The following is a 12,925-nucleotide window of genomic DNA, read 5'->3' as shown; positions in this document are numbered from 1 at the left end:
ACAACACAGCCAGACAGTCCTCACTATCAAATAATGCACACAACACAGCCAGACAGTCCTCACTATCAAATAATGCACACAACACAGCCAGACAGCCACCCATGTGTTTCTTTTTTTTATATTCCTTTCTGTCTATCCTTTCATTTCTACCTTTCTTTCCCAGGGTTTGGCTTGCCTTATTAACAAGGTTCAGGAAACTGACACCTCATCAAAAGCAGAGTCAGGCAATATCTACAGGCCCAGTCTTTGCTTCACGGAACATTACACACTGCACTGGGCGTTGACTCGTTACTTAACAGGATCATATGGATCTACTGTCTCACTGGTAGATGGAAAATGTTTCAAAATCACATAATATCCCTGAAAGCTCTCTGAAAACACTTACAAGGACAACCATAAAACGTGAAATACTAATGGCTGACGCTAGACTTCATACTCAACTTCAAATTAACTTCGTAACTTCAAACTTCTACCATAGATTAAAACCAGGAGCCAGTTGAAAGATAATTTCACCAACGTACTTTCCCCAGAGACACATCACACATCACAACCCGTAGGTTGAGTGATTTCTCTGGTGATACAGTGAGCTCCAAAAGTAGAGACACATTTTGTTTTGTTTTGGCTCTGTACTCCAGCAGTTTTATATATATATATATATATATTTATTTTTTATTTATTTATTCCAGCACTTTGGATTTGAAATTATAAAATAACTATGAAGTTAAAGTGCAGATGAAGTTAAAGTGCTTTCATTTGAGGGTATTTGCATCCATATCGGGTGAACCGTTTAGAAATTACAGCACTTTTGTACATAGCCCCCCCATTTTAGGGGACCAAAAGTATTGGGACAAATTCTCTTATATTGAAGTAGTCAAAAGTTTAGTATTTGGTCCAATATTCCTAGCACACAATGATAACATCAAGCTTGTGACTCTACAAACTTGTTGGATGCATTTACTGTTTGTTTTGGTTGTTTTTCAGACTATTTTGTGCCCAATAGAAATTAATGGTAAATAATGTATTGTGTCATTTTGGATTCACTTTTATTGTAAATAAGAATAGAATATGTTTCTAAACACTTCTACATGAATGTGGATGCTGCCATGATTACGGAAAGTCCTGAATGAACTATGAATAATGATGAGTGAGAAAGATGCAGACGCGCAAATACATCGATAACAACTTGTCAAGACGCTGACTACCAGCCCTGTCCACGTGGTGAGGCTTCTGACAGCCAAGTGTGAGAACACTGACAGCACTTAAACACCAAGAATGACCTCCGATGACTCTTGGTGTATAAAATGGAACCTTCAGAGCTGCTTAAAGGGGGGCTGAACTTCCTGATTTAGCATCGGTTTCAATTCTCCTCATTAGGAAATGCGACTGAGAACGAGATTTGGGTTTTGGAGGCGTGCTTTGATGTGGGTATCTCGTGTGTTTGTTTGAAAGTGAGAAGCGTTTGAACTTTCACTCTGCCAAAACAGTACACAGTTACAGTCACTCACCCTTCTAGATAACTTGAAACAGTCTAACCAGGTCTTGTCTCTAGAAGTAGCCTAGACTAGCTGGCAAGCTAGCCAAATTCTTTCGCCAATTAGGTTCAGCCGGTCGGTGTGCAACCGTGGCAAAAGTTGGTTCGACTTTGGATAGCCTGTCTGTAGGGTCTGTTAGAGAATGTCAATAAATTATACAATATAAATTGGACAATTATTTCATATTGCACACCTTTTTGTTGTCTTATATGTATATGAATTCCTACAATTTATAGTTGTTTGTGGTTTTTATGTCATTGAAATGTGGAGCTATTGATAGTTTAAAATGTTGTCCCATGTACATTGTGTAATTTACTAATGGTCCCTAACTATCCCCATAGGGACATCGGCATTGTGCCACCCGATCAGGGTGGCGTGCAGCTGTGCTCCAAATTGATGATTAGTTGGGTGTTGCAATCTGTGGGAATTTGGGCAGGATTTAAAACCAACCCAAGGAAAACTGTTACGGTACCATTCATTCTAACATAATTTTTTTTAAACGAATTATCTCGCAAATCTCAGTTTTGGACGATACTGAATTTATGACCAAAATTATCTTATGTACACTTTGTAGTCAATTTGAACACTAGAATAAAAGTTTCTGACTCATATCGAGGCCACATACGCTATCATCAAAAGGCCAGTTTCCACCTCATACCTTATTCTTATTCACTGAAATGACATTTGGTAAATAACATGGGAATCTTTTCAGACCACACTGTACAGTTTTAATAAGTGTTTGTATGTCTATAGGTGAGAGAGGACAAAATCAACCTTGGTAGGAAAGAGGAAACATTACTAGCCATTGTGTGCAGGTGTGACAAATATGACATTTGACACTCTTGGGGAATCTAAATGGGGATAGGAGATATGTCAGAGTCCACTGGAAATGTGTCAGACTTGCTTAATGGTACACTACTAACATATATCACAAAGGGCACAGCTATTATGCAGGTTTCTAAGGATTTATACGACAAAAAAACAAAGCTCTGGCAGCCGCAGAGTGTGAATGTTTTCATACTCTCGCAGCCTGGGGGGATGAGAAATACGTGGTCTGATCCTCATGCCTAAATAAAGCCACAGGATGGCATCTGTGATTGAGGCCAGCGGAGCAGAGGCTGTCTGCCAGGGCCCAGGAAGCTTTTGTAACAATCTGACATTTAAGCCATGTGTAATCTCAGCACTCAGCACAGTGCACCACAGAGAGCTGTGGCTAAGGCTGTCTGGCCTGACACAGAGAGCTGTGGCTAAGGCTGTCTGGCCTGACACAGAGAGCTGTGGCTAAGGCTTCTGGCCTGACACGGAGAGCTGTGGCTAAGGCTGTCTGGCCTGACACAGAGAGCTGTGGCTAAGGCTGTCTGGCCTGACACAGAGAGCTGTGGCTATGGCTGTCTGGCCTGACACAGAGAGATGGAGAGGGTTAATCATGAAGGAGTGGGTACATCATGAAGGAGTGGGTACAGGGTCCTAGCAAAGCCACAATGTTACATCAATTACAGTGCCTTTGGAAAGTATTCAGACCCATTTACTTTTTCCACATTCTGTTACGTTACAGCCTTATTCTAAAATGGATTAAAAAATATATATAATCCTCAGCAATTTACACACAATAGCCCCCCATAATAACAAAGCAAAAACTGTTTCGAGGCACAGATCTGGGGAAGGGTACCAAAACATTTCTGCAGCATTGAAGGTCCCCAAGAATACAGTGGCCTCATCATTCTTAAATGGAAGAAGTTTGGAACCACCAAGACTCTTCCTAGAGCTGGCCGCCCAGTCAAACTGAGCAGTTGGGAGAGAAAGGCTTTGGTCAGGGAGGTGAGCAAGAACCCGATGGTCACTCTGACAAAGCTCCAGAGTTCCAGAGTTCCTCTGTGGAGATGGGAAAACCTTCCAGAAGGACAACCATTTCTGCAGCACTCCACCTATCAGGACTTTATGGTAGAGTGGTCAGACGGAAGCAACTCCTCAATAAAAGGCATGTGACAGCCCACTTGGAGTTTTCCAAAAGGCACCTAAAGACCTGGCACCATCCCTACGGTGAAGAATGTTGGTGGCAGCATCATGCTGTGAGGATGTTTTTCAGCGGCAGGGACTGGGAGACTAGTCAGGATCGAGTGAAAGATGAACGGAGCAAAGTACAGAGATCCTTGATGAAAACCTGCTCCAGAGCACTCAGGACCTCAGACTGTGGAGAAGGTTCACTTTTCAACAGGACAACGACCCTTAGCACACAGCCAAGACAACACAGGAGTGGCTTCGGGACAAGTCTCTGAATGTCTGTGAGTGGCCCAGCCAGAGCCCGGACATGAACCCGATTGAACATCTCTGAAGAGACCTGAAAATAGATGTGCAGCAACACTCCCCATCCAACCTGACAGAGCTTGAGAGGACCTGCAGAGAAGAATGGGAGAAACTCCCCAAATACAGGTGTGCTAAGCTTGTAGCGTCATACTGAAGAAGACTCAAGGCTGTAATCGCTGCCAAAGGTGCTTCAACAAAGTACTGAGTAAAGGGTCTGAATACTTATGTAAATAAAATATTTCCGTTTTTCTATTTTAATAAATGATCAAACATGTCTAAAAACCTGTGTTTGTTATGGGGTATTGTGTGTAGATTGAGGGGGGAAAAAACAATTGAATCAATTTTAGAATAAGGCTGTAACGTAACAAAATGTGGAAAAAGTCAAGGGGTCTGAATACTTTCCGAAGGCACTGTATGTATGTGTCCCACTGTCTATAGATCCCCTTTATTCTACTCTGTTTGTTCTTGCAAGTGAAAGGCAAGGCATGAGTGACTACACCTCATCACCATCCTGTATAATACTGAGATACTTCTGTCTCTGTGTGTTGTATCGGTACGTTGACATGAACATGGTTTACAGACAACCACACTATAAACATCCACTCCTCCATGACCGTGAATGTTTAAAAACTCTGTGTGTAACAAGGACATTTTGTGGGGACATTTTGCTTGTCCCCACACGGAAAAAGGCTATTTTACGGTTTGGGTTATAATTAGGGTTAGAACTATGGTTAGGTTTAGGGGTTAATGTTCGGGTTAAAAGGATAATTAGTCAATTAAGCCCTTTATCTACTTACCCAGTGGATACCATTTGTATGTCTCTGCGTGCAGTTTGAAGGAAGTTTCTAACTAGCATTAGCACAATGACTGGAAGTCTATGGTAACTGCTAGCATGCTAGTAGATACCATAAACTGCCAGTCATTGCGCTAACACTAGTTTGCTTTGGCTCGCGAAACTACCTCTAACTTCCTTCATACTGGACGCAGAGACTTATAAATGGTATCCAATAGTTCATCAGACTATGGGGAAGTAGATACAGGGCTTAATTGTCAAAATCCCGAAGTAACCTGTTAAGGTTAGGGTTTAGGGAAAATAGGATTTTGAATGGGAATCAATTGTTCGGTCCCCACAAGGATAGTAAAACAAATGTATGTGTGTGTGTGTGTGCATGTCCACAGTACATAAGCTACAGCTCATCCCACTGAATGTGAAATGCAGCTAAATTACATTCTTTGACCTGACCTTGCTGACGACCGTCTCCATCACCTTCTAGTGTGGTCATACTCTGTAAAGTTACAAAACCTCTCAACAAGGATACCTACTGCTCCCTATCTCCCGCCCCCGACTGTTTCTCTGTCTGAACAGCAGGCTCTGCCCACACAGCTAAAGTACCTCTGTTCAGATGGCATCAAAGCCCATTTATATCTGATGGATAGATCACACTGTGGAGCACTACACCATTACACTTGATTGTTTCTGAGAGACAATTTTGATTGCAGCAATAGCTCTCTGACAGAGACACAACACAGTCATCTTGTGTGTTTACCATCTAAAGGATTCAGACATGATAACAAGCTCACAGTAATGAAGACGTGTCAGGCTTTGAGTGGGACGAGAAAACAATGGACTTTTAAATGCTCTAACTGGTGTGTGACTCCCTTTCAGGACCCTCCACAGAATCCAGTTAGTTCCTTGGAGAATAACAGTGTTCATTGCTATTTTAGGACCAGGGAGGATCGATAAGAACCCACAGATTGATTGGAGAGGGTTTTTTCATCTACACTACAGCACACAAGTGCTTATTCTTATACTTCTGCAACAAAAGCTAACATCTTTGATTGCGCCAAATGGATTCCTTTGTTAACAAAATAGTTTTCTAATTCCTATCTTGTTGTGTGTATAATTTTCTCTCAGGTGTTATAAACTTGGTAATGCAGGATTTGAGAAACGTTTAAAACAATCAAGTATGGAGGATTTTATGTAACACGAACCCTCACTAAAGGAAGAGTATGATTCTCTATGGCAGAGTTGAATCAGAGGTTCTGAATGTGCTGTATTGGTTATTTAAGCAATAAGGCCCGAGGGGGTGTGGTATATGGCCAATATAACAGGGCTAAGGCTGTTCTTCTGCACGACGCAATGCGGAGTACCTGGACACAGCCCTTAGCCATGGTATATTGGCCATATATCACAAACCCCCGATGTGCGTAATTGCTATTATAAACTGGTTACCAACTTAATTAGAGCAGTTAAAATAAATGTTTTGTCGTACCTGTGGTATACGGTCTGAATATACCCTGGCTGTCAGCCAATCAGCATTCAGGGCTCAAACCACCCAGTTCATAATACCAAGTTATACATTCTTAAACATGTATCTCCATGGTAGATTACTGGATCAGAATAACTGTTAAAAAAAATATTTAAAAAAACATAAAAGTCCTCACAGCTCTTTTTACGACCCCTGTGCTGCAATGAATGTAATTGGGGGAAAAACATGAGCATTTTTACATGTGGATGAATGTGTGCTGGGAGAGTTGGTCAGTGAAGCTGGTGAGAGGGAGGGAGACATCTTGTACAGCAGGGATGTGGCCTCACGCATCCCAAAGAGGAGGAGGAAAAACAACACAGAGCTGAAAGAAACCACAGACATGTAACCTCGCCCCAATGGAGACCACAAGTTCGCGGCTACTAGGGCTGACCCCATTTAGTCGGCTGGTCGATTGTTTGGCCGATAGGCTGTTGGTCGACCGAGATTGTAAAATCTATTCTGGAGAGGACTGCGCAAAGAGGTCCAGACGGAGTTGGCGTGTCGGGAGGACAAACTATCCGTGGATACACTCATCGCGATGGCCATCCGTCTAGATAACCTTCTTCGGGAGCGCCAGTGCCCACCTGGCCACTCGCCTCCCTCCTTTGGCCGTCCAGAGAGAGAGCCTGAATCCATGAAGATATGGTCCACACACCTCCCTGCAGCAGAGCTGCGTCGCCTGAGGCAGCTGGGGCTCTGTGCATATTGTGATAAGGAGGGGCACCAACTTCAGCGATGTCTGGTACGTCCCAGCCCGGGATCCATAAGAGCAGAGGGGCGGTCATCTGATCTTCCGACTCCCAGGAAAGGCGTAAGTACTCCATCATCATAATTTTCCACAAAACAGCTCCTGGTTCCCATTTCACTGGTTGGGTGTCCCACGTGTTGTTTCTACCGCTCTAGTGGATTCCAGTGCCGCAGGGAACTTCATCGACCAGGCCCTCGTCTCCTTTATGAAACTCTCCTCGTACCCGCTCTCCTCTCCTTTTCCGGTCCTCGCTCTGGATAATCAACCAGTGGGATCCGGCATTATCACCCATGTCACAGCACCACTCACCTTCACCATGGGATCCATGCACCAGGAGAGCCTTCCCTTCCTCATCATCACCGCACCAATGCACAAAGTCCTGCTCGGCCTCCCGTGGCTCCTTCGTCATGATCCCACCATCTCCTGGTTGAGGATGGAAATAACCAACTGGTCACCCGGATGCCAGAAGACCTGCTTTCCCTTGTCCTGCGGTTCAATGTCGGTTGAGAGTCCTGCGGTTGCCCTCCAGCCCGACATCCCGAAGGTTTACCAGGATCTTCAGGAGGCTTTCTCCAAGACTCAAGCCACCTGTCTCCCTCCTCATCGCTCCTGGGACTGTGCCATCGACTTTCTTAAAGGCTCTGCGACACTGCGCAGCCGCGTCTACCCTCTGTCGGTGGCTGAGACAGAGGCCATGGAGGAGTACATACAAAAGGCTCTCCAGCAGGGTTTGCACACATAATACTCATGCAAGGCTTGCTCCTATACCCTCCTTTTTCTTGATTTCCAGTAGTTTCCACAACTAAGTCAAATGTCTTCCACAGATCTGACTTCCACATTCCCTCCTGAGCAACCAGTAAACATTTGCCCATTTCAAGTTTATTTTTCACATGCTCCGCATCCATTTTGCTGTCACGTGTTACTGTGTTTGAGGGTTTGTAATAATCAATTTACTGATGTCAGGCCCTATTGGTCACATGCATGCGATGGTTTACATGTTTCACGTAAAGAGAGCAAGGGTTGAGGGGATAGGGAATGTTTTTCCTAAACAAATTAGGGATTTCGGAAACAGAACTTTTCAGTCAGAAACAAATAAGAAACTAAATGGCTGAAATGATGTTGCAGCTTTAGCATGGACAGTGCAATACACTTGCTGTGCTGTGGTGCCTTTTAGCTGCAGTAGGGAGGAGAGCGAGACAACGTGCGCCAGTCACACATTCATTCGTTGTCATTCATTGTCATTTTTTTTAACACAGTGTGACCATTGGGCTCTTTCTTGAGTCATTTGTGTTTCTTAATTATTTAATCAAACAGTGTGCTTAAAGCATCAGACAAGCATATGTAGGCAATTTTATTCAAACACATAGGTTGTGTCTGTCTATATATGGACAAATAAGTTTAAACATTTCAACCAATCGATTGGTCAAGAGACAGGATGACTCTCAGTCAACCAAGATTTTTTTTAGTTGGGGACGCAGCCCAGCTACCACAACACAAATACGCAATGCATGCCTCTCACACACAGCAAACCCACATCAAACACACAGTTAACACCACAATAACATGACATCAACCCAAGAAACATACACTCACATGCACACCCCCACACAGTCAGTCATTCAGAGGATGTTAGTTTGTTTGTCATGTTTAAGGCACAGCAGAACCAGTACAATAGGACTGCTGCATGCTGCATTTATGTGGAAGTATTTTCCCTATTTCTTTAGTTTGAGTTGAAGACCTTCAAATAAGCCCTATACAAACAATTACTTTAAACTGAATGAGGGAACTGGACTGTATCTGATTGAATGGCATACATACCATGTCTCTGACGTTCACCGGACACTTGCGCTCACATAAGGTTTGGACAATCACAATGTTTCCACTGGCAGCTGAGGGAGAAAATAAGAGAATCATTAGAACTCCTAAAATGTCTTGTCTACCATGGAGTTATATATGGCACTAATACAAAACGACATGTCAAAGATCTCCCACAGGAGCCAGGCATGACTACTTCTATAGCCGTTCATTGCCTGAATAGAACTCCACTGTGTCCAACATGGTGGAATTATCCTACAGTTGTTCATAGCTGGAAGTTGGAACCCTGGAGATAATTAGGCAGAACCTGGCAGTAGAGAGTCTCCTGTGTAATTGATATGGTCCCTTTATACAGTTCTCTTTGATCCAGGTCTTTCATCCAAAGATAAAAGCATCCTCTGCCGGCTGAAAGCTCTCTAAAATGGTAGGAAACTCTCCAGCACGCCTCCAATTTCACAAACACTAACAACTGGAACAGCACTCCTGTATCTAATATCTGTCTAACTAAGTTGCCTATTCATTGACTAGTGTCACAGTGAGTGTACAGCGAAAGATGTTCTTCTTTGAGCCATTCAAGAGTACAGTACATGTATGGTTCACTCCAGGCTTAGAAAAATTCCTGTCATCTACTGTACGGAGACACATAATGGGTAGTCTGGTGTTAGAGCTGCAGCTAATCTTCTGTAATCATAAGCAGGCCTTTTAGCTGAGGTACAGCAGGGTGCAATGGATGGATGGTGAGATAGATTGGTACTGTCATAGTTGCAGCTGGAGGACCGCAACTGAAAGAGGGGAATGGGGATCAGGTGCTTAGTAGATTCGCTATCTGCTGCTTTGCGTCTAAGAAGAAGAATCATTGAGACGTGTTATCCTCCTAGTTTGATGGGTGTCAACTTAAGTAATACAAATTAATCTAATTTCAGGTTGAATCTTTAATTAATGGTTAAATTACAACTTTTCATACTTTTATGTAGGCATTATAGAGCCCTTAATCATAGGTATAACACTCATTAAGTTATCTAACCAAGTCTTACCTGCATGGTGAAGAGCTGTCTTCCCTGAGCAGTCCAGAGCATCCAACACACATTTACTCTGGTGGGAAAACACAGGTTTAGGTCAACATCTATATGACCATATTATTTTTTTTATCACTGTGATGGTTGATCTGAAAAATGTGACTGAGCCTTAATGAACTGTGTTTGCTAAGAGTATGTCAGATGTTTTTGAGATGCATTTTAATTTGGAGTTAATGAGAGTGCCCTTGCATCGGATTTCTGACTGTGTGTCAAGTCAATCTGTATGGGCAATGGCTTAGCTGGCCATTAATTTGACAGGTATTACCAGAGAGGGAAGGATATGTATTACATCTGACTTCAGCTTCCCAACTGTTCAGAAAATGTTCTCAATCTCAGCATAGATAGACATAAAATGAACCCACTGAAAATAGGCTACATATCATCAAAAAAAATAGCCTTAGTACATAATTGCTACACCAAAGCTTTGAATTGCATGTACCACAGAGCTGCTCAAAAAGTTAGATCCATTCTCTAAACAAGGTATAAGGATGACTGATATTAGCATTGAGTAGATGAAACCATTCACTCAGATCATATTAAGAGTCAGCCATTCTGATTGATGGCTAAGTATAATCTTGTATGGACAGTGAGTGTGGTGCAGCCTTGAGTCTGACAGCTTCATAAATCATTTTATCCACACAGTTATGACATGCTGAATAATACTAACTAACAACAGTTCATGCACAGATTATGTATTCTTAATATTTGAACTACACAAAACTCCCTGAACTACAATAGGACTTGAACCAGCTGTCCACTGTACTGTACTGTACTGTACTGTTTTCCACAGGCTATCAATATTGCTCCTGCAGAAGCCTTTTATAGTGTGATCTTATGTATGGCTAAACTGAGGTCATATCAGGGTTGTGTGGAAGATAGAGAGGAGGTCATGTGTTAGATCAGCAGATACACTAGGACAGACAGGAGGATCACCAGACAGAACACAGACAGATATCACATGCCTCCCATCACAAGACTGTGTTACAGTCAGTCAGTGAACCCATCTTCACAATGGTCAGAGTACATTTTTAAATTGTGATTCAACAACAAGCACAACTGTTTTAGCTCTCCGGCATAGAAATGACCTACCCAAGAACAAATCAATGGCTTCATCCGATACAGTCAGTGAGTGAGTTATCGGTCACCATTTATGTTTGCAGTTTCATTCATTCAGTAGCTCCATCTTACCTGTATAAGGTTTTTGGCACACTCCTGATGGTTGTTTTTGGCAGCGAGGTGTAAAGCACTAAAACCTGAGGAGAAAAAGACATCCAGGTAAGACATATTTTCGTTGCATTCAACTCCCAAGTACAAATCAAATCAAACTTTATTTGCCACATGCGCCGAATACAACAAGTGTAGACTTTACCATGAAATGCTTACTTACAAGCCCTTAAACCAACAGTGCAGTTCAAGAAGAAGAAAAAATGTACCAAGTAGGCTAAAATAAAAAGCAATGATAAAAAGTAACACAATAAGAATAACAATAATGAGGCTATATACAGGGGCACCGGTACCGAGTCAGTGTGCGGGGGTACAGGCAGTTGAGGTAATCTGTACATGTAGGTGGTGGCGAAGTGCCCATGCATAGGTAACAAACAAACAGCGAGTAGCAGAAGTGTACAAGAGGGGGGTCAATCTAAATTGTCCAGTGGCGATTTTTATGAATTTTTCAACAGTCTAATGGCTTGGGGGTAGAAGCTGTTGAGGAGCCTTTTGGTCCTAGACTTGGCGCTCTGGTACTGCTGGCCGTGCGGTAGCAGAAAAAAACAGTCTATGACTTGGGTGACTGGAGTCTCTGACAATTTTATGGGCTTTCCTCTGACACTTCCTATTATATAGGTCCTGGATGGCAGGAAGCTTGGCCCCAGTGATGTACTGGGCCATTCGCACTACTTTCTGTAGCGCCTTATGGCCAGATGCCGAGTAGTTGCAATACCAGACAGTGATGCAACCGGTCAGGATGCTTTCGATGGTGCAGCTGTAGAAACTTTTGAGGATCTGGGGGCCCATGACAAATCTTCAGTCTCCTGAGGGGTAAAATGTTTTGTCATGCCCTCTTCACGACTGTCTTGGTATGTTTGGACCATGATAGTTCGTTGGTGATGTGGACACCAAGGAACTTGAAACTCTCGACCCGCTCCACTACAGCCCCGTCAATGTTAATGGGGGCCTGTTCGGCCCGGCTTTTCCTGTAGTCCACGATCAGCTCCTTTGTCTTGCTCACATTGAAGGAGAGGTTTTTGTCCTGGCACCACACTGACAGTTCTCTGACCTCCTCCCTTTAGGCTGTCTCATCGTTGTCGGTGATCAGGCCTACCATTGTTGTGTCGTCAGCAAACTTAATGATGGCGTTGGAGTCGTGTTCGGCCACGCAGTCGTGGGTGAACAGGGAATACAGGCGGAGACTAAGTACACACCCCTGAGGGGCCCCAGTGTTGAGGATCAGCGTGGCAGACGTGTTGTTGCCTACTCTTACCACCTGGGCATGGCCCGTCAGGAAGTCCAGGATCCAGTTGCAGAGGGAGGTGTTTAGTCCCAGAGTCCTTAGCTTAGTGATAAGCTTCGTGGGCACCATGGTGTTGAACGCTGAACTGTAGTCAATGAACAGCATTCTCACATACAGTGGGGAGAACAAGTATATGATACACTGCCGATTTTGCAGGTTTTCCTACTTACAAAGCATGTAGAGGTCTGTAATTTTTATCATAGGTACACTTCAACTGTGAGAGCCGGAATCTAAAACAAAAATCCAGAAAATCACATTGTATGATTTTTAAGTAATTCATATTTCATAATGATGCCGTCTCTCACAGTGTGAAGTGTACCTATGATAAAAATTACAGACCTTACATGCTTTGTAAGTAGGAAACGCTGCAAAATCGGCAGGGTTTCAAATACTTGTTCTCCCCACTGTAGGTGTTCCTTTGTCCAGGTGAGGAAAGGGCAGTGTGGAGCGCAATAAGATTGCTCATCCTGTGAAGTCTGTGTTCAGGGCGTATGCAAATTGGGGTGGGTCTAGGGTTTCTGGGATAACGGTCTTGATGTCAGCCCTGACAATCCTTTCAAAGCAAATTCATGGGCCACAGACATGAGTGCTATGGTTGGTAGTCATTAGCAGGTTATATCCAGGTGAGAAAC

General features: G+C 43.3%; 1 protein-coding gene across 1 annotated transcript in view; it reads right to left on the bottom strand.

Moving 5' to 3' along the window:
* LOC111980679 (ankycorbin-like) overlaps window positions 1–12,925 on the bottom strand; it is an 81,111-nt gene that overhangs the window by 17,497 nt on the left and 50,689 nt on the right. The window contains 3 exon segments of the mRNA XM_070449514.1: window positions 8,712–8,782; window positions 9,743–9,800; window positions 10,973–11,037. Coding sequence (XP_070305615.1) covers window positions 8,712–8,782; window positions 9,743–9,800; window positions 10,973–11,037 — 194 coding nt within the window.

Source organism: Salvelinus sp. IW2-2015, linkage group LG20, assembly GCF_002910315.2.
Source record: "Salvelinus sp. IW2-2015 linkage group LG20, ASM291031v2, whole genome shotgun sequence".
In the NCBI taxonomy this organism is placed as follows: Eukaryota; Metazoa; Chordata; class Actinopteri; order Salmoniformes; family Salmonidae; genus Salvelinus; species Salvelinus sp. IW2-2015.
This window is presented reverse-complemented; position numbering and strand designations above follow the sequence as displayed.